This window comes from Canis lupus, chromosome 28 (assembly GCF_003254725.2).
Source record: "Canis lupus dingo isolate Sandy chromosome 28, ASM325472v2, whole genome shotgun sequence".
NCBI classification, from domain to species: domain Eukaryota; kingdom Metazoa; phylum Chordata; class Mammalia; order Carnivora; family Canidae; genus Canis; species Canis lupus.
Window position 1 is genome coordinate 6,369,019 of NC_064270.1, and position 22,353 is coordinate 6,391,371.

Consider the following 22,353-nt stretch of genomic DNA (forward strand, 5'->3'; position numbering starts at 1 on the left):
CCCTTAGAAAAATCTGATGAGTCCTAGCTGTGTAAGTTAAAGCTGAAGACTACTTGATTATATATTCCCAATTCCCAGACTGCAAGACCCTTCTCTGTCTCATGGCATTTGTTTACATTTTCTGTTTCTGAACTTTTCCTTTTGGCAAAGCCCTGTGTGACACCAGCCTAGACATCACTGTTATTTCTGTTGGATGAGTTATATCAATGGCCCATCCCATTTTTGGACTGTAAAAAAGGGGGGAAGTGGTCACAGCTCTCTGGTGAAAAGAGTCCAAATTGGTTTTTCTATTGTGACGTCTACTGCTTTTTGGAAGCCATTCAGATGAAAACATGTTTTAGTAATAGTAGCAAAATAAGATATTGTTAACAATAGTCATGGTTGGCAATAGTCCTGAAACTGACGGCACCTAGATTGTAGTGAAATTTGATGAGAAAAAAATTATATAGACTCTATAATGGTAGCAAATCATCAACTGCATATTCTCTTGTGAGGGTCATTTGCTTACTGTTTCAACAAAGTATTAGACTGTACTAAACAAATATTGATCAAGTCCTGATATATGCCAGATACTGGCTTTGGCCAGTGAACAGAAATGAGCAGGACATAATATCTACTGTTAAGTGACACAGTTTATTGATCAGCAAATTTACTTTCCAAGTAAGCCTGTTTTGTTTCCCTGTTGGTGCTTTTTAGTGAATTCAAACTCAATGTATAATTTCATCAGTATTTTCAAATGTGGAGCAGTATTTGAAGATGAGTGCTGTTCCATAATTATAAAATAGGCTGCAGTGTATCCTGAGCATCTATGACTAACTTTAGGCTTCTGATACCTTTGTAAAGAGATCCTTAGGATTTGGAGATTGGCATTAACTCTTATAAGGATATGCCTTCTCATGTTTTTACCTGGCTAGTGAGAACATAATCAAAATATACCTGCAGGGATCCCTGGGTGGCACAGCGGTTTAGCCCCTGCCTTTGGCCCAGGGCGCGCGATCCTGGAGACCCGGGATCGAATCCCACGCCAGGCTCCCGGTGCATGGAGCCTGCTTCTCCCTCTGCCTGTGTCTCTGCCTCTCTCTTTCTCACTGTGTGCCTATCATAAATAAATAAAAATTAAAAAAAATATATATATATACCTGCAAAGAATTTTTTTTTTTTTAAAGACTACTTACCAGAAGACTTTGAACTGTTCTTGAGACCGTAAGAATGAGGATTTCATCAAAGATTAGACTTTAGAGTTTGGGAAGCATTTTATTTTTTTATTTTTTTTTTAATTTTATTTATTTATGATAGTCACAGAGAGAGAGAGAGAGAGAGAGAGAGAGAGGCAGAGACACAGGCAGAGGGAGAAGCAGGCTCCATGCACCGGGAGCCCGACGTGGGATTCGATCCCGGGTCTCCAGGATCGCGCCCTGGGCCAAAGGCAGGCGCCAAACCGCTGCGCCACCCAGGGATCCCTGGGAAGCATTTTAAATCTAAAAGTTTTACCAAACTCCCAACAATAAATTTTGGGAGTTTGGCAAAAACTACCTACTGATCCCCTCTAAATAATTTTGTTTTTCAAGCCAAAGTGTACCTTTAGACTCTTCATCTCTCTGAGGATAGCAACATTGACCTCCACTCACATAGTTATTACGATGTAACTTTAAAAATGTGCTCATTTGTGCTGTCAGTTTCCAGACAGGTTTCAATGATCTAATGGCCAGGGAATCATGTTGGTGCAGAGTTATTGAACTTGTCACCTATGTCTTGGACTGTTGGTAACTATGTAGATACAATAACTTGACCATTTCCACCCATATCTTCTCCCCAGCTAAAACTTCAGTTTTAGTATTCAGTGTAGTATTCATTCACGTGTCAATATTGAATCCTTTAACTCTGGTTTTAAGCAACCCTCTTCTCTTCCCAAATGATATTTTAACAAAAGGCTACTATTTGACCTTTCTTCAGCTAGATCACCCAATTCTTTAGGACAGATATCTTCCTAATTGACACTATCTATTGCAACAACTACGTGTTCAACTAAAGTTATGTCTGTGTCCATCTCGTCTTTTTTGAGAAGTTAGCCTGTGAGTCACCATTTTGATTACTTCAGATGTGTTGATTAACCACCAAAGAAATAGTGATCCTTCTAAAAGTGCTTGGGCACATCGAGTAACTTTCCAAAAGAAGAGGTACTTTTTCTAATTTTTCTTTGTTCTGATTACTTTTCTCTTACTCTCCAGTTTAAGAGTTCTTTTCCAAAAGTATTTCCTCCAGTGAGTGCTGAATGACTGGGATAGCAGAACCATTAATTGGGGCAACTGTGGATGGCTTAACTTGGAGAGGACAGTAAAATCAATGATGCCCAAGCAGAGATAAGGAAGACTCAAGTCAGAGCATAGTGGCAAGAGATTTTGGCCTTTTTCTCCTTAAAATTTTCCCTCTTGGCTTCTGCAGTCTCATTCTTTCTTAATTTTACTTCTCAGTCTCCTTTTCTCCTACTATGATATATTAATTCAATAAATATCAATAAATTGCTATGTGCCACACAGTGTGAAGGACACTGAGAAAGTAATGATAAACTAAGACATGGTTCCTGCCTTTTATGGAACTTAACAATCCAGGCTTGATAAGTAAATAGTAAATTCGAATTTTAGTGCCAGGGAACATTGCCATGAACAACAAAGACAAAAATCCCCATTTTTCTGCATTTTGCATGCTAGCAGAGAAGAGAAGGAGATAGGAAGTAATACCAGTGGGTAGAATGGACTGCTTTAGGTAGGATGGTCAGGAATGGCCTCCTTAAGGTGGTGACATTTAAACAGATTAGACAATAAGTGGAAGGAATGAATAGTGAGAGACGACTACAGTGAGTAGTAAGAAATGCAGAGAACAGGGGAGGAGCAGTCCAAGCAGAAAGGCAGCATGTACCAAGTTCCTGAAGTAACGTTGGCATACTTGAAAATCTGAAAGAAAGCTAGATCATAGTTCGGAAAGTGAAGAGTGATATGAAATAAAGTTAGAGAAGTAGATAAGAGCCAGTTCATGCAGCAGGCCTTGTAGGACACAGTAGAGTGATTGAATTTAATTCTGTGAGCATTACTGGGAAGCCAATGAAGTATTTAAAGAAATATCATTGATAATATGTTGATTACATATATCATTGTATCATGGTTTAATTTAAATAACTTGATTTGGTTTTTGTTTTTTGTTTGTTTGTTTTTTTAATTTTTATTTATTTATGATAGAGAGAGAGAGAGGCAGAGACACAGGCAGAGGGAGAAGCAGGCTCCATGCACCGGGAGCCCAACATGGGATTCGATCCCGGGTCTCCAGGATCGCGCCCTGGGCCAAAGGCAGGCGCCAAACCACTGCACCACCCAGGGATCCCTGTAGTTGTTGTTTTGTAATGTAGGCTCCACACAGTGTAGAGCCCAATGTGGGGCCTGAACTCACAATCCTGAGATTGAGACCGGAGCTGACATCAAAAATTGGATGCTTAACTGACTGAACTACCCAGGCGCCCCCAGATTATTGTTTTTAAAAGGTCACTGGGGACAAAAATGGAGAGGCCCAATTAGGAGACTGTTGCAATAGTTCAGAGACAATAGTGTTTGGGTCAGAGCAAGGGTCATTGGAAATAAAGAGTAATTTGGGAACATACTGAGTTTGCGGTGCCTTTGAATTATCCAGGTGGAGATATGTCCAGTAAACCGTCTGGAATTCAGGTGAGAAATCTAACTAGATGGGAGATTTAAATTTGGAGGTTGTGTATCTAAATGGTACTTAATGCCAGGGGAGTAGATGAGATCATTTAAAAAGGGAAGAAGGGATAGAGAACTGAGTCTTGAGGAATGCTGATGTTTAGAAATTGGGTAGGGAAGGCAAGAAGGCCTCATCAGATAGATAAGAACTGTCCAAGGTTTGAACAGCTCCTCTTCTGCCACTAACCTCTTTTGTCTGTAGCCTTCCCCTCTAAGTTGATGCCAGCTCCACTCCTGTTTCTCAGTCCAAAAATCATCCATGACTTCTCTCTCACACTCTCACCTTTTCACCCATACCCTCATCCCAAATCTAATCCATGAGAAACTATACTGGCTCTACCTTCGAGTATCTGGAATCTGCCACTAATTATTCTGACAATTGCCACCAGATTCTTAGAGTGGTCCTCGAGCCTCTAGATCTGGCCCCCATTACTTCTAACTTCCTCTCCTACTTTGCTGCTGCTTTCTCACTCCACTTTGGTCACTCTGGCCTTCCTGTTGGCTAATAATTGGTAAGGCTAACTTTCTGTCTTTCAAGTCTTTGATCAAATGTTACCATTTCAGCAACACCTGTGATGACCTCCCTATTCAGCTTTATAACTCACCTGCATACACACACCCTGATCGCTCCTTATTCTGCTTTTTCCTGTTACCTTCTGACATTTATTTTTTGTATTTATTGCTCATCTCCCCCACCCCCACCCCCCATCTCCCTAGAATAGAAGTTCCTTAAAGGCAGGGATTTGGTCTCTTGTTCACTAGCATGTCCCAGCACCAAAAAATGTCTGTCACATAGTACATATTCCCTGATCATTTGGTAAATGAATGGATGAAACAGAAGGAAAACCAGGAGCATATGATGAAATGGAAATTTTAGAGAGGCTGTTTCAGCAAAGGAGGGAGTACTTAGTTGCCAGATGTTGTTAAGAGGTCTAGTCAAATGAAGACAGACGTGTCCTTTGGATTTGGCAACATGGAGATTTTAAATGACCTTGATGAAAGCAGTTGTAAGGGAAAAAGCAGAAGCCAGATTAGATTTAGAAGAACAGTGAATAGGAGATAGAATTGGTGACAGCTTTTAGAGATTTGATTATGCAGGGGAGCAGTGAAATGGAAATTTGAATTTACGGAGAATATTTTTTATAAAATGGAAGATGTAGAACATGTTTACTGACTGTCAGGAATGATCTAGTAGAAAGGGAGAGATTGTTGGGAGTAGGGAGAGAAAAAAGACCTTGAGAAAGTGTGAAGGGACTAAAGTGCAAGATGAGAAAGGATAGATTTTTGATAGAAAGTCCACTTCTTTCAACACAACAGGAAGAAAACTAGTGCTTTATAGTCAGCCTCATTTATTTTCATGCATGGCTTCAAATGCCATCTTGATGGTCACAGCTCTGGTTAATACTGGTTTCATGAGTCTGGATCTGCAGAACTTTCTCCATGGTATTTGATCCACAAGCACCTTACTAAGCATTTCCAAAACCAAATCATCTTTACCCACAAAACCTATTTTGTTTTGTTTCTCAGAGATTTGATAGTTACCCCCATTCCTTCTCTGTCCCCAAATTAAAGAAGTTACCAGATACTGTCAGTTTTCTGTTCTCTCTTTAGTTACTTCTGGCAACATTGTGTACAGTAGCAAAAAATTGGTAACAACTATCCATGAGAGAGGAAGATAGATCTACAGCTGATGATGGTTTGACTTATGATTGTATGATTTTACAATGGTGCAAAAGTGGTATGCATTCAGTAGAATCCATACTTCAGATTTTGAATATTGATCTTTTCCCGGGCTGGCACTATGCAGTACAGTACTCATGATGCTAGACGAGGGCATTGAGCTGCAACCCCAGTCAGCCTTGCAATCAGGAGGGTGAACAACCATTTCATTTAAAGCCATGCTGTACTTACACATACAACATTATGTTACTCTTTCAGTATAGTATCCAATAAATTACATGAGATACCCAACACTGTAATATAAAATAGGCTTTGTGTTAGATGGTTTAGAACTGAGGACTAAGTGTTCTTGAGCTCATTTAAGGTGGGCTAGTTTAAGCTATGATTGATGTTCAGTGGGTTAGGTGTATTAAGTGCATTTTTTTACTTGAAAGAAATATTGTATGATTTCACTATTTGTGGTATCTTACAAAATAAAACAAACACAAACTCATAGAACAGATTGGTGGTTGCCAGAAGTGGGAAATGAGGGGTGGGTACATGGGTGAATGTGGTCCAAAGATACAAGTTTCCAGTTACAGAATAAGTAAGTCCTGAGGATGTATTGTACAGTATGGTGACTATAGTTAATCACTATATATTTGAAAGTTGCTAAGAGAGATCTTAAAAGTTCTCATCACAAGAAAACGTGCAATTTTGTGTGGTGATGGATGTTAACTAGACTTAATGTGATGATCACTTGACAGTATATATAAGTATTTAATTATGTTGTGTGCCTGAAACTAATAATGTTTTGTGTCAATTATATCTCAATTTTTTTCTAAGATTGTATATTCATGAGAGACAGAGAGAGAGAGAGAGAGGCAGAGACACAGGCAGAGGGAGAGGGAGAAGCAGGCTCCATGCAGGGAGCCCGATGTGGGACTTGATCCCTGGCCCCAGGATCACGCCGTGAGCTGAAGGTAGATGCTCAACCACTGAGTCACTCAGGTGTCCTTATCTCAAATTTTTTAAAGACAAAATATGATTCCATTAAAATCTGCCTGAAAACAGTTTTAAAAACACAATTCACGGGCAGCCTGGGTGGCTCAGCGATTTAGCACCGCCTTCAGCCCAGAGCGTGATCCTGGAGACCCAGGATCGAGTCCCGTGTCGGGGTCCCTGCATGGAGCCTGCTTCTCCCTCTGCTTCTCTCTCTCTCTGTCTCTCTTTCTCATGAATAAATAATATAAAATCTGTAAAAAAAAAAAAAACAAAACAAAAAAAACAATACACAATTCACTATTCGATAAGACAAAATTCAGATGCTACCTTAGCGTAACATATAAAAGGTTCTTCTATATCTAGCATTTGCCTAATTGGCATTCTGTGTCCTTTTATGAATGTTTACTCTTTCATTCTTCCACACTTGTGTACATTGTTTCTTCTGCTTAGACTCCAGTTCTCTTCCCTTGCTCTGATCTTCCCCTCACCTTTCCTTTCCTCATTCTAATGACCCCTTAATTTTTCTATAAGCCTTCAGCTCAGATGTCATTCCTGGAATCTCCTTAGATAGTCCTTCTTATTCTCTGCTTTCTCCCAATTAAGGCATTCCCTTCTTTGGACTCTAGTAGCATTTTATAGATACCTCTATTATTGTAGTCATATTGTATTGAAATTATTGGCTCTTTTGTTTCTCCACATCTTAATTGTGAGCTAAAAATAGGAAGAATAGAATCAGAGATACAAAGATGTATGTACATGGACATACATGTACTTTGTGACATAGAGCCTGGCAATATTAAAACAAAACAAAAGGGATCCCTGGGTGGTGCAGCGGTTTGGCGCCTGCCTTTGGCCCAGGGCGTGATCCTGGAGACCCGGGATCGAATCCCACATTGGGCTCCAGGTGCATGGAGCCTGCTTCTCCCTCTGCCTATGTCTCTGCCTCTCTCTCTGTGTGTGACTATCATAAATAAATAAAAAATTAAAAAATAAAAATAAAAAAAAATAAAACAAAACAAAGAATCCAGTTAATGTTTCCACCCATCTGATTCTTCCCTCAGTTGCAAGTAGGCCTGTCCTGGACATATACCTTAAAAAATTCTGCTTTCTCATTCAGCTTCTACTCCAGTCAGAAAAACAGTATTCAGCCTTGGTGGTTTTAAGAATATTGGGGTAAAACTTTAGATGAGTGAGAAAGGCCTCTCTCTCCTAACACACACAAATACTTCCCCATCTGCTTTAAGATATTCCTGAAATTTTTTTTTTTTTTTTTTTTAGTGGTAAAAAGGTTTTAAGTGCTGTTGGAATGATAAAAGGTTGAAATTCATTGGTACTAAATCTGTAAACCAGTATAAGTGAGTTGTAGGACTTTTTCATTTTGTTTGATATGGGGGCAGTTACAGCAGAACTGCAGGACATGGCTTTCTAAAGGAGGCTTCCTACCTAGAAAAAAGTTGCTTGTGTTGTGCATGTGATAAAGTTGGGGTTCCTCTGAAGACACCAGACATCACACTTTTTCCTAGGATCACTTTTATCTTCACTGCATAGACAAATATAAACTGTAAGCAGGTTTCTTTTGTTGCTCTCTCATAGTCCCCCAATTTACTGGAACTATTTTATGGGATAGATGTATAATTCTAGCAAGAGTTATACTTAGAACATCTGAAAATGTATGCACACTAAATATGCAGAACTCTATATATCCAATTAGAAATGCTATTATAGTGGGATGCCTGGATGACTCAGTGGTTGAGTGTCTGCCTTTGGCTTGAGGTGTGATTCCCCCAAGGTCCCGGGATCAGGTCCCACAGCAGGCTCCCCATAGGGAGCCTGCTTCTTCCTCTGCCTGTGTCTCTGCCTCTCTCTCTGTCTCTCTGTCTCTCCTGAATAAATAAAATCTTTAAAAAAAATGCTATTATAGAGTGGGAAACATTTGAACTTTGGGCTTTTAGTCATCTACTTCATAACCTTTCCCTGAAGTTAGTAGTACAGTTGACCCTTGAACAATGTGAGGATTGGAGTGTTGACCCCTGTGCAGTCAGAAATCCGCATATAACTTTTGACTCCCCAAAAACTTAGCTACTGATAGTCCAGCAGTCTGAGTGGCTCAGCGGTTTAGTGCTGCCTTCAGCCCAGGGCGTGATCCTGGAGACCCAGGATTGAGTCCCATGTCTGGCTCCCTGCATGGAGCCTGCTTCTCCCTCTGCCTGTCTCTGCCTCTCTCTCTCTCTCCCTGGGTCTCTCATTAATAAATAAATAAAATCTTAAAAAAAAAAAAAAACTGCTAAAAGTCTCCTGGTGACCACAGAAGCCTTACTGATAATAGTCAAGTAATACATATTTTGTGTATGTACTATATACTATATTCTTAAAATAATAATGAAAAATACATTTATAGTACCATAAAACATCTGCTTATTAGTGGACCCATGCAGTTCAAACTCATGTTGTTCAAGGATCAGCTGTATTACCTAATCATGGGAGGGACCTTTGGCTTTCTCACTAAGATTAGTTAGTGATATATTTCAGAGCCTCTTTTCATCAGTTATTTTTTGAATTGTTGAGTCTTTTTCTTCAGCCAAAGACATTTTAATTTTAGCATGGCTAATACTTATAAATACTGATTGATATATTTTCTTTGGCAACCTAAAATGTGGATAATTTGTTTTCTTCTAGGTTTTGGGAGGAAAGATGTAGTTGAATATTTACTTCAGAATGGTGCAAATGTCCAAGCACGTGATGATGGAGGGCTTATTCCTCTTCATAATGCATGTTCTTTTGGTCATGCTGAAGTAGTCAGTCTCCTTTTGCGACATGGTGCAGACCCAAATGCTCGTGATAATTGGAATTATACCCCCCTCCATGAAGCTGCAATTAAAGGAAAAATTGATGTTTGCATTGGTAAGACTATTTACTTTCCAGAATTTTCCTGCAACAGTTTGTAACTATTCTTAATCTAAATTGGACTCGTTTGTTAATATGATCAAATTCTGCCAGGCTGAATTTAAATACTAAAGAACACTGTGATTTAATCTAACCTTTACTTACTGGATGTCTGTTTTTATATGATATTAAGCTCAAGTTCTTTAAAGAAGAGAATACAAAATTCCTGTTCTCTAGAAATTTAATTCTCTTGGGAGATAAGACACACTACCAGATAAAGTCATGGTGGAAGTGAACAGAAGTGTTAGAGGGAACTGAATACTGTGACTTGGTTGGAGTCAAATTGCTCCTTCCTGAAATCTTTCTAGGAAGTAGTGGGAGAAAGATTGAAAAGGTAGGTAGACTTCTTTATAAAGAGCTTTGAATTGTGGGCTAGAGAGCTTGATAGTGTTATGTAGGTGTGGAATTACTGAAGACTTCTAAGGAAACAATCTGATGAGAGTAGTATATTTTCAAAAGAATGATCTGATAGGGGGCTAGGTTGAAGGGCATCAGGGGGACCAGCTAGGAAACTAGAATAACCCAGATGAGAAATGATGAGGGTATGAAGTAAGGTTGTTGTAGAATAGAAATGGTAGAGTAAGTATAGAAGCATTTGAAGGACAAATTATCAGTCATTTAGAATGCTTTAACAAATGATAAAGAATTTGCCTGACAGGTTGATCACTGACAGAAAATTATCACTGAAAAGATTGCTTGTTTGAGAGTTTTTATTAATCTGGTATTGACTTTTCTGAGCCTACCAGTCAGGGATTTTAGACTCTCTGTACCTTAGCTCTGTTTCCTGATGCAAAACGGAGACAGTTGAAATCCTTGAAACAGATAAAAAAATCAGCTCATTGCACTACAAAAAGTCTAGGTGCTCTAAGCTGAACTTAATTGTTCTCTCACCCCAGAGCCCCAGATCACTATTTATACTGGCCCCTAGCTTAGTTCAAGTTAGATCATTTATAAAGATACAAAACACATTACCTAGTAACTTCTGCCCAATTCTCCTTTCATATGTATCACCTAAGTTGCTACTCCCTCATATTCCTTTTCTAGTTCCCGAGTCTCAGACATATAAATGATCAGTTTTAATAATGTAAGATTTTCCAAATATAGGTCTGTGCTGTCAAGTATGGTAGCTGAGGACTTGTAATATGGTTAATTGCTTGAGATAAACTTTTTACATACCAGATTTATATACCATACTTTGAAAAAAAGGTGTGTAAAAATCTCAATTTTATATTGATCACAATATAAATAGATTATTGAAATGATAATACTTTGGGTGTATTGGGTTGAATAATAGGTGTTTAAAATAATTTAACATGTTTTTATTTTTTTTAATGTAGCTACTAGAAAAATTTAAATTACATATGCGGCTCACATTTTTATTTCTATTAGCACTATTACAGGTAGTAGTAGAGTGGAAGGAATATAACCCTGTCAAAGAACAGGAGGTAGGCTTCCCTTTCTGCATGTATTTGCCAGTCTTTCCCCAGCACCTTACTTAGTGTGGTAGAATATCTTTATATAACAATTAACAGTACAGAATATAGCACAAGTCTTCTTTTTTTTATGTGCTCTAGGATGTAATATAATGGTTTTGATTTGGGGTTTCTTAACCCTAACCCTAAGAGTATTTTTCTTTTCTTTTTTAAAGAATTTACCTGTGTGATTTTTTTTCTTCCTTTTTTAATTTCACAGATCCCTATTCCTGGGCTATAGCTTTAGAAATTCCATTTTTGTTATGATCGGACTTTTTTTTTTTAACATAGGAAGTGTACATTTGGAATGAGAGAACAAGCTTTCAAGCAAAGTAGCCTTTTATTTCCTTACATACTCTTATCTGTCCTTAGTCACAAAGCAAAGGAAACCTGACATTGAGCTTAGAGGACATTTATTTAATGTGTCTTATACATTAAATAATGCAATATTTTATATATTCTTATCTTTAAAATATAACATTTACCATACTATCAGGATATGAAAGGCTTTTATATAACTCGATGACTCCTGGACCAGAATTTTTGAGATGATTTACTAAAATCAGATTGTCATGATTACCATTTTGAAAGGTAGTATTGCTATGTTGCAGTGCTCTTACAGCATGGAGCTGAGCCAACCATCCGAAATACAGATGGAAGGACAGCATTGGATTTAGCAGACCCGTCTGCCAAAGCAGTGCTGACCGGTAAGTCTGTGTACTCACTTTGGGTATTCTAGGAAGACTGTAAAGAATTGAGCTTGCTAGGTAGACAGGTTGCTTCCTGTAAGTTAATGACTTCAATTAGATTTTCAAAATACTGTCAGTTCAGTTGTTAGATTTTTTACATTTGGACAATTGGTATTTGATTCTTATCTGAGAAAAGTAAAGCTTTTCTTTTCTCTTTTTAAATTGGTGTTTGAATTTGTGATTCCTGCCTTATATCGGTCAGAGGTAATAGATAATTATGTGTTACTATCTAGTATTCAGGATGTTTTTTTAAATGTTCCTGACTTTTCCAAGCAAAAGTAAATAGTTGAGACTATATCAAAAAGCTTTTCCACAGAGAAGGAAACAGTCCACAAAACTAAAAGGCACCCTACAGAATGGGAAGATGTTTGTAAATGAAATATCTAATAAAGGGTTAGCATCCAAACTGTATGAAGAATTTAGAAAACTCACCACCCAAAAAACCAAATAATCCAATTGAAAAATGAGCAGAAGACATGCACAGTTGTTTCTCTAAAGAAGACATTCTGGGCAGCCCGGGTGGCTCAGCAGTTCAGCACCGCCTTTGGCCCAGGGCCGGGTCCTGGAGACCAGGATTCAGGCCCATGTTGGGCTCCCTGCATGGAGCCTGCTTCTCCCTCTGCCTGTGTCTCTGCCTCTCTCTCTCTCTGTGAGTCTCTCATAAATAAATAAATAAAATCTTAAAAAAAAAAAAAAAAGACATTCAGGCAGCCAACAGACCATGAAAAGATGCTCATCATTGGGGAGCCTGGGTGACTCAGTCAGCTAGCATCCAACTCTTGATTTTGGCCCTGGTCATGATCTCAGTGTCGTGAATCGAGCCCTGGATCAGGCGCCATGCCCAGCATGGATTTTCTTTCTCTCCTTTTCCTCTGCCCCCCACCCTCCTGCACATTCTTTCTCTGGCTCACTCAAAAAAGAAAGAAAAAGATGCTCAACATCACTTATCATGAGGGAAATGCAAATCAAAACTACAAGGAGATATCCTCTCACAGCTGTCAGAATGGCTAAAATCAATAACAAAAGAAACAACAGGTATTGAGATACCTAGGTGGCTCAATTGGTTAAGCATCTGCCTTCGGCTCAGGTCATGTTTCCAGGGTCTTGGGAGGGTGTCCCAAGTTAGGTTCCTTGCTGCATCTGCCTGCTGATCCCCCTGCTTATGCTCTCTTTCCCTGACAAATAAATACATAAAACTTAAAAAAAAAAAAAGAAAAAAAAAGAAAGAAACAAACAAACAAACAAACAAACAAACAAACAAACAACAGGTATTGGTGGGGATGTAAAGAAACATGATCCCTTGTGCACTATTGGTGGGAATACAAGCTGGTGCAGCCACTCTGGAAAGCATTGTGGAGTTTCCTCAAAAAGTGAAAAAGTAGGGCAGCCTGGGTGGCTCATTTTAGACGTTTAGCGGTTTAGCGCAGCTTTCAGCCCAGGGCCTGATCCTGGAGACCCGGATCAAGTCCCACATCAGACTCCCTGCATGGGGCCTGCTTCTCCCTCTGCCCGTGTCTCTCTCTCTCTCTCTCTCTCTCTCTCTCTCTGTGTGTGTGTGTGTGTGTGTGTGTGTCTCTCATGAATAAATAAAATCTTAAAAAAAAAAATAAAAGTGAAAAGTAGAAATTCAATAAATAAATAAAATCTTTTAAAAAAATAAAAATAAAAAGTGAAAGGTAGAACTATCCTACAATCCAGCAATTTCACTACTGGGTATTCACCCAAAGAATACAGAAATACTAATCCAAAAGGATACATGTATTCTGATGTTTATAGCAACATTATTTACAATAGCCAATATACAGAAGCAGCCCAAGAGTCCATTCATAGATAATTGGATAAAGAAGATGTGGTGTGTATATATATGTATATATATATACACACACACACACATTATATATATTACATTATATATATATGTATATATATATAATGTAATAATACTCAGCCATAAAACAGAATGAATTCTTACCATTTGCAGCAACATGGATGGAGCTAGAGAGTATAATGCTAAGTGAGGTTTAAGTCAGTCAAAGACCAATACCGGAAAAAAAAAAAAAAAAAGACCAATACCGTATGATTTCATTCACTCTTGTGAGGAATTTAAGAAACAAACAAACAAAAAAAAAAAAAAAAAAAAAAACAAGCAAAGGGCGGGGAAGAGAGAAACCAAGAAATAAACTGTTAATTATAGAGAACAAACTGATGGTTTACCAGAGGGGAAGGTGGGTTGGGGAATGGGTGAAATAGGTGATGGGAATTAAGGCACTTTTTGTGATAAGCACCCAGTGATTAAAATAAAAACTTTAAAAAAAAAGAAAGTAGCTAAAATATTTGAAATCTCAGAAAGTAACTTTTATTGACCAGTGAATAGGTTTATGAAACATCTTTTGAAATCAGAGTTTAGGGCAGCCCTGGTGGCTCAGCTGTTTAGCGCCGCCTGCAGCTCAGGGCGTGATTCTGGGGACCCGGGATCGAGTCCCACGTCGGGCTCCCTGCATGGAGCCTGCTTCTCCCTCTGCCTGTGTCTCTGCCTCTCTCTCTCTCCTCTCTGTGTATTCTCATGAATAAATAAATAAAATCTTTAAAAAAAAAAATGAAATCAGAGTTTATATTTCCAAGCTGGTACTGCCTAAAAATACTACTTTTCTAGGCATTGCAGTTCTGATAAAAAAATTAAAAAAAAAATTTTTGTAATATGATGGTTTATGATGAGGTTCTATATAGGCTGTCGGTTTTAAGAAATATTATTTTAAAATCTAAAAAAATAAAAATAGATTTCCATGACTTTCCAGATAACATATGTTTTACCCCTTTGTATACTATATTTTAAATGTACTTTAATCTTTTTTTTTTTTTTTTTTTTTTAATGAAACCCTTTCAAAAAGCTCTAACCATTCTCTTTTCTAAACAGAAGATTCTGGGCATACCAATTTCAGTACCATGAAGAGTGTCAGTTATTGTTCTCATAACATATTCATGTCCTTGGAACCTATTAATATGTATAAGGCTTAGTCTCTAGGTTCATTTTAGACTGTCAGGCCTTTTTAGAGTGATAGTATCAACTTCACATGTTTTCCCTCATTGGAGTGTTTCCTCTTAAAAAGTTCTCTGCCATATTATTTTCTGGATTCTTAACCACTGTGTGACCACCATTAGAATCATGTCTAATTTAATAGTCAAGAGCGTGAGGGGTTCTGCTGTGAACTGTTGTGCTTGGACTTTGTAATATTTCTTCTGATATTACTAGAAAAATTTAGACCAGTCCCCCAAAAGGGTTCTAGAAAAGTAAGCTGTTATTGTAACTATCACTTCAGTGTTCATTTCCCCCTTCACTATTCTGTGCTATTCCCTGCTTTTTTTAAAAAAATCTTGGGGCTCAAAGAATCCTTGCATTCGCAGTCCGTGTATAATTTGTATTGTGGGCAGCAGTTTGAATTTTATTTTGGCAAATCAATAAACATTGTCCATTGTATTAAATTATGTTAATTTAAGTTATATTTGTTTTGTTTGTGTTCATTTGTAAATATGAAACCCATAGGCATAAAGAGCTTATATTCACAAACACAAAAACCCAAAAAAAAGAGTTTATATTCAATCTTGTTTTTATTTGAATATAAAGTAGCACTATAATATAACTTAGTGTTGGAAAATCTTTTGCTTTCATAAAATATTAATGATTATCTCCAATTGGTAGTGCCATAGATTATCTTTTGTTATTTCTATAATGTTGGCGTATTGGATTTTGTTTTGTGTTGAGAATAAAGTTGTGAGTGTATTTTGTCTGTTGCACAAATAACATTGGTTTTAAGAAATTTGAGGAGTAAAAAGAAAAGCTCATCAATAACCTACCACCTAAGATAAACTTTGTTGAAATTTTGGTATATTCTTGGCTTTCCTTTTTTGGTGCATATTGTTTTCGAATAGCTTTATTATATAATATCAGATTTTTTTTACTTCCATAACAAATGTATTTCATGTTCTTTCTATAAATAATTTTAAACTGCACAATATTCTGTTAATCATTTCTATTTATTAGATTTTTTTTAAAATTTTTGTGTTTTAGATTTTTATTTACTTATTTATTTGAGAGACAGAGCATGAGCAAGGGGAGGGATAGAGGGAGAAGCAGATTCCTCGCTGAGCAGGGAGCCCAGTGCAGGACTTGATCCCAGGACTCCCAAGATCATGATCCAAGCCAAAGGCAGATGCTTAACTGAGCCACCCAGACACGCTATTTATTGGAAATTATATTTCCAAATTTATCTACTTTAAATATAGTTCATAGGGATCTTTATGCATAAAACTGTTACTACTTTTATGATTAATTTTTATCCCCCCAATTCACAGGTGAATATAAGAAAGATGAACTTTTGGAAAGTGCCCGGTATGTACTGGTGTTATAAATATGTATTTTGAATAACTTCACCATTAATTTTTTTTTAATAATCGGACTTTAAAAGAGAATGAATTTTTGTTTGATGATCACAAATATGTCTCCAGATAGGATCCGATGAAGAATACAAATTGCTAATACATTTCTTTGTGTGCTAGGAATGGCAATGAAGAAAAAATGATGGCTCTACTGACACCATTAAATGTCAACTGCCATGCAAGTGATGGTAGAAAGGTAATTCCTTTTGCAACTAAGTTTGTGTACATCTTCCTGGTAATAGGAAAATGCATTTGTCTTACTAAAAATTGAAACATTTGATGAGAATGCTGATACTTTCTTTTAAGCAGTAATTTGAATTCTTAAACTTAGTAAAACTTTATTGGTAATAAACATTTGTTTGCTTACTGTTAATGAACTTATAAACTTTTATGCTATGCCTTCGGTATATATGTTAGATTTTGTAAAACTAAATTGATAACTATTGAAGTTACAAAGTTATAAAGCTTTATGAAACTTCATAAAGTCCAAATATAATACTTTTGGATTATATTTGGATTTTTACCTTTTTGCACATTTTTTTAGCTATTATAATTTCATTAATTTGTCTGATTAATATTTCAGTCAACTCCATTGCATTTGGCAGCAGGATACAACAGAGTAAAAATTGTACAGCTGTTACTGCAACATGGAGCTGATGTCCATGCTAAAGATAAAGGGTAAGTAAGCATTTGAAAAAATGAGGATTTCTTAAATGTTACCATCTTTATAATAATCTCTGTAATCTTTTGAAAATCTTTTTGCTAAACAGCATAAACATTACAATAAGCACATTGCTCTGAGGACACAGGGAATTATAAAACCTTAAAGCTACCACTCATAAGGCTTACACTACACTTTAGGGAGCATGAAAAGATACCTAACAATATAAGTTCTCTACTAAGTTGTGAGGTGATGGTAGGGATAGTACCATAGGAATTCGCAGGAGGGAAGTCTCAGTGGTGGCTGTACTGGATGGAAAATCCTTCAGGAGTAGGTGATTCTTGACCTGGACTCAGTTCAAGAAAGCAGAGTGTTTAAGAAACATCATTGAGCAAGAGAATTTGTGTGGAATCGTGTTCTAAGGCAGGTATTAGGGACGCCCGGTGGCTCAGCAGTTGAGCATCTGCCTTTGGCCCAGGGTGTGGTCCTGGAGACCTGGGATCAAGTCCCACATCGGGCTCCCTGCATGGAGCCTGCTTCTCCCTATGTCTGTTTCTCTGCCTCTGTGTGTGTGTGTGTGTGTGTATGTGTGTCTCTCTCATGAATAAATAAATGAAATCTTAAAAAAAAAAATAAACCAGATATTATAGCATATTTAAGAAACAATGACTAGGGGCATGTGGGTGCCTCAATGGTTGAATGTCTGCCTTTGGCTCAGGTCATAATCCTGGGGTCCTGGGATCAAGTCCCGCATTGGGGCCCCTGGGGGCCTGCTTCTCCCTCTGCCTATGTCTCTGCCTCTTTGTGTCTCTCATGAATAAATAAATAAAATCTTTTAAAGGGATCCCTGGGTGGCGCAGTGGTTTGGTGCCTGCCTTTGGCCCAGGGCACGATCCTGGAGACCCGGGATCGAGTCCCACATTGGGCTCCCGGTGCATAGAGCCTGCTTCTCCCTCTGCCTGTGTGTCTCTGCCTCTCTCTCTCTCTCTCTCTGTGACTATCATAAATAAATAAATAAATTAGTTTAAAAAAAAAAGCTTTAAAAAAAATCTTTTAAAAAAGAAAAAGAGAAAGAAAGAAACAATGACTAGACCAGTGTGGCTGAAGCAGATGATTTACACAGGGGAGAAATGAAGGCTAGGGCTGGAGAAGTAGTAAGAACCAGGTTTTAAAGGACTTGGTATTCTAGTTTAAGGATTTCAGATTGTGAGCCATGATAGCCATTGAAGGATCTTTTTTTTTTTTAAGATTTTATTTATTTATTCATAAATAGACATAGAGAGAGAGGGGGCAGAGACACGGGCAGAGGAAGAAGCAGGCTCCGTGCAGGAGGCCGGATGCAGGACTCGACCCCAGGACTCCAGGATCACGCCCTGGGCCGAGGGCAGGTGCTAAACCACTGAGCCACCTAGGGATCCCGCCGTGAAGGATCTTAAGCAAGGGGAAAGATTTTTTCTAAAAGAGGAGTTTTAGGGGACACATTCTGGCAGCAATGTGTAAGGTAGTTTGAAGAGAGAGCCCAGAGGTCCACGAGCAGTAAGAATAAATATTGTAGCATATTGTAGCATATTGTAGAATATTGTAGAATATTGTAGCAGTTCAGGCATAATAAGGATCTATAATAATGTTGCAGAGGAATGGAAATGAAGACACAGTGGCAAGAGATATTATAGTGTAAAAATGGGTAAGATTTGTTGACTGGCTGTGAGGAGAGAGAAAGGAATAAAAAAAGATAAGTACATTTCAAATTCTGAAGCTGAATGAGAGACTCAGTGATACACCTACTAAAATCCAGGAGGAAAATTATTTTAAAAATAAACATTGAGTTCACTTTCAGAACTCTTGGTTTTATGAGATGATGAGGGTAACTCAAGTAGAGGTAGCTAGTAGATAGTTGGGAATGAAATTGGCACTCAGGAAGGAAATCATACAATGGAAAATGGTGAGGGGCACCTGGGTGGCTGAGTTCTTTGGGCATCTAACTCTTAATTTTGGCTCAGGTCGTGATCTTGGGGCTGTGAGATTGAGCCCCAAGTTGAGCTCCACACTCACTGAGGAGTCTGTTTGTGCTTGCTCTCTCTCTCTAAAACAAATAAATCTTTTTAAAAAAAAAAAAAAGGTAAAGAAAGCCATGAGCCTTGAAGGAGAGGGTGGGTAGAATTAAAGACTAAACCATGAGTGTCCATTACTCACCAGAGGCCATCATGGCAGTGTCTGTGGTAATTAGTAACTGATCCCCCAAGGAAGAAGAGCATAAAGATACATGTCAGGATTTTAAGGTTCCATTGTACCTTCCTATAAAGATTCTTTTTTCATTGCCATCATGAAGGAATTGGGTTTAGTTTATTAAGTAATTTTCCCTACAGAGTCTGGAAAAAAGTTTCAAACAAGAGCCAGTGTTTGAGCTCTGAGTTTGGAAAAGATTGTAGAAGTAAGCCAGAAGGGAGGGAAATCTGTTCTTACACCAAGGGAATAGTATGACCAGAGGCATGGAGGGAACTGCATGTAGTTGAGCATACACCATTAATGAAAGGGTAGGCTCCAGAGAGTCAGACCATTGCATGCCAGGCTAAACAGTTGGTACCAGCTTTCAAAAGCAAGGAAGAGCCAATGAAGGACATTAAACAAAGGAGTCACTACATCAGGGGCACGTGGGTGGCTCAGTCACTTAAGCATCTGACTCTTGATTTCAGCTCAGGTCACAGTCTCAGAGTCATGGGATCAGGCCCTGCACCGAGCTCCACACTGGGCGTGGAACCTGGTTAAGATTCTTTCTCTGCCCCCTGCCATGTCTCTACGTCTCTCTCTCCCCCTCTAAGAAAAAAAAAAAAAAAGAGTAGCTACATGAGATTTCCGTAGAAAAATCTGGTTACAGTTTGGAGGAAAAATTGAAATAGGGGCTGTTTGGGTAGTACGGGAAGAAATAATAAAGGTAGTGGTGGTAACCATGGAGAAGAAAAAGATGAATTTGGAAGAGACTTGGGAATTAGAATTGTTAGAGCTTAGTGTTCAGATGTTATATTCTGTGTATTTAAATGTTAAATTCTGTGCATTTCTATTAGAAGATCACAAAAGCAGTTAACTATTTAAATCTAAGTGTAAACTTAAGTTAATTAAAATTAAGTGAACTAAGTCTAGGGAATCTGTAATAACACAGGCTTCTTTTCACCCCCCTCTCATATTGTAGTGATCTGGTGCCCTTACACAATGCCTGTTCTTATGGTCATTATGAAGTAACTGAACTTCTGGTCAAGGTTAGTTATCTTATGTTTTTCTTAGACTTGTATAAAATCACTTCAAGTACATCATATACCTGTTTACTATGTGTTTTTAGTGCTTGGTGGATATAGAAGGAATATGTATAATCATTATAAGAAGTAGATGATTGATAGGTCAACATTTGACTGCTTGGAGATTTTTGAGATACCTTAAGATTTTAAATATAAAATAGCACTGTCATCTTGGAATAGCATCTTAAGTAATTCTGTAATTTGTGGCTAATGGTGAAGTTTCAGAATCCTTGAAAATATCAGAAAGCAATTTTTAGTGATTCATATATTACTAAAACCACCGGTTACATTTGCAGGATTTTCCCAGTTATACTTTGGATTGCAGCAGGCTCATTTGGAAAGCTGCACATCTTCCAACATGCCAGGAGGCTCTTGTTTAACGAGCAGCTTCCCAGAACTGAAATGTATTCTGCTCCCTGTTGGATGAAAATAGAAGATACTCTCTTTCGGAGTGGGTGAATACAAGGATGTTACCCACACCTATTTCCTTTTGCCCCCCAGTCTCTACACGTATATTTGACCACATTCTTTAGGATTCTCTTAACTCTGCACCATTCTCCCCCTTTTAATAGTTTTCTCATTCTAGCAGCAGCCATCATTGGAAGGATATGTATTTTCAATGCCTTCATGCTTTCTTTTCTGTATGTGCTACAAGATATTTTCCCACAAAAACAACTTTAATGATTATAGATACTCTGAGTAGCTCTTAAGCCTTTTTAAATGTATAAGGTGGCTGCAACATTATACGTTTGTAGCAGTAATGCTTTTCTTATTGTAAGACTGAATCTTGACTTCAACAGGACATCTGGAATATTATTGTGGATAAAAGTGAAACAGATAGATAGCATTGAGACCTACAGACAACTGAATGGTGTTTTCCTAAGACCTCATGCTCAGTAAATAAGAATGATGGGCTGACTAGAGGTCACATGTATAAAGGAGGTGAGCTGATGTGATGGTGCAGTTACCAGAGCAGACAGACTCAGGAGAGTCTGGATTAGGCAAGTAGATAGAGACAGGGAATACAGGCAGAAGGTGTAAGCAATACTGAGTCAATTGGCACTAGCAGAAGCTGGCATTTAACAGCAAACATTCATTTACTGCATTTCATGACCTGGGCACTGTAGAAATTGTGATGTGATTGCTTAAGAAGCCAAACAATTTTCTGCCAATAGTTGCGAAGTATAGTGTCAAAAGCAAATGGAACAATAGATGCAATGCATTTTTCTTAGACCACACTGAGTCTCTGTTGTTGTTCTAGGTTCTTAAGAATTTCTTTAATGAACTTTTTAAACTGAAGTATATTGAGCCAAGAGCCACTAGGGTAAAAAGAAGTCTAGAAACCATCTGATAAGAAAGATGAGTGAAGGAGCTGAAGGTGTTTAAACCCAAAAAGAAAAACATAACCATTGTTTTCAAATATTGCAAAGAATATTGATCTCTTTTGCTCCAAAGAAGACCAGTAGATCAAAGTTTAAAATACACATTTAATTTAATATAGAAGAAAACTTAATAAGACGAGTTGTCTAGTAATTATGAAAAGTCATGTTAGTTGAGAATTAGTTTCCCATCATTGGAACTACTGAGTGAGTAGTTCATTTGCCTTCTGCAGGAATGCTGTGGGAAGGAATTGTGAGAGATGAGAGATTGAGCTAGAATGATTTCTGTGAGCAACCCAACTCTAATACTTGGAAATGACTGAAATTAAAAAGATTAACAGTATCAAGTATTAACAACGATGGGAGAACACTGATGGCAGTACAAAAATAATACAGCCACTTTAGAAGACTATTTGGCAGTTTCTAATAAAAGTAAACCTGTATCTACCATATCATCCAGCAATTCCATTCCTAGAGACATAGCATGTGTCCATAAAGAGACTTTTAGATGAATGTTCATAATAGCTTATTTAAAATAGCCAAAACTAGAAATAGTCTAAATGCCCATCAGCAGGGTGATGGATAAGTAAATTATGGTATATCCATACAATGGAATGCTACTCAGCAATAGAAATTATTGATACAACATGAATGACTCTCAGAAACATTGTGTGTGAAGGAAGGTAGACACAAAAGGTACATACTGTATTCTATTTTTATGAAGTTTAAGCACATATAAATCTAACATATAGTGCTAACAGTCAGAATGAGAGCATGAGTGGGATCCCTGGGTGGCTCAGCGGTTTAGCGCCTGCCTTTGGCCTGGGCGTGATCCTGGAGTCCCGGGATCGAGTCCCATATCAGGCTCCCGGCATGGAGCCTGCTTCTCTCTCCTCCTGTGTCTCTGCCTCTCTCTCTCTCTCTCTCTATGTCTATCATAAATCAATCAATCAATCAATCTTAATTCATGCCCCCATTCTTTTTTTTTTTATCTATAAAAGGAGCATGGGGG

The 22,353-nt window shown here is 37.9% G+C and overlaps 1 protein-coding gene across 3 annotated transcripts in view; it reads left to right on the forward strand.

Moving 5' to 3' along the window:
- The window catches only part of TNKS2 (tankyrase 2), a 68,573-nt gene that overhangs the window by 5,267 nt on the left and 40,953 nt on the right, over positions 1–22,353 (forward strand). For all 3 annotated transcript variants that reach the window (XM_049103540.1, XM_049103539.1, XM_025466500.3), the window contains exons 2-7: positions 9,090–9,314; positions 11,440–11,535; positions 15,928–15,964; positions 16,132–16,207; positions 16,595–16,689; positions 19,860–19,926. In XM_049103540.1, coding sequence (XP_048959497.1) covers positions 9,090–9,314; positions 11,440–11,535; positions 15,928–15,964; positions 16,132–16,207; positions 16,595–16,689; positions 19,860–19,926 — 596 coding nt within the window. The remainder of the gene's footprint in view (positions 1–9,089; positions 9,315–11,439; positions 11,536–15,927; positions 15,965–16,131; positions 16,208–16,594; positions 16,690–19,859; positions 19,927–22,353) is intronic.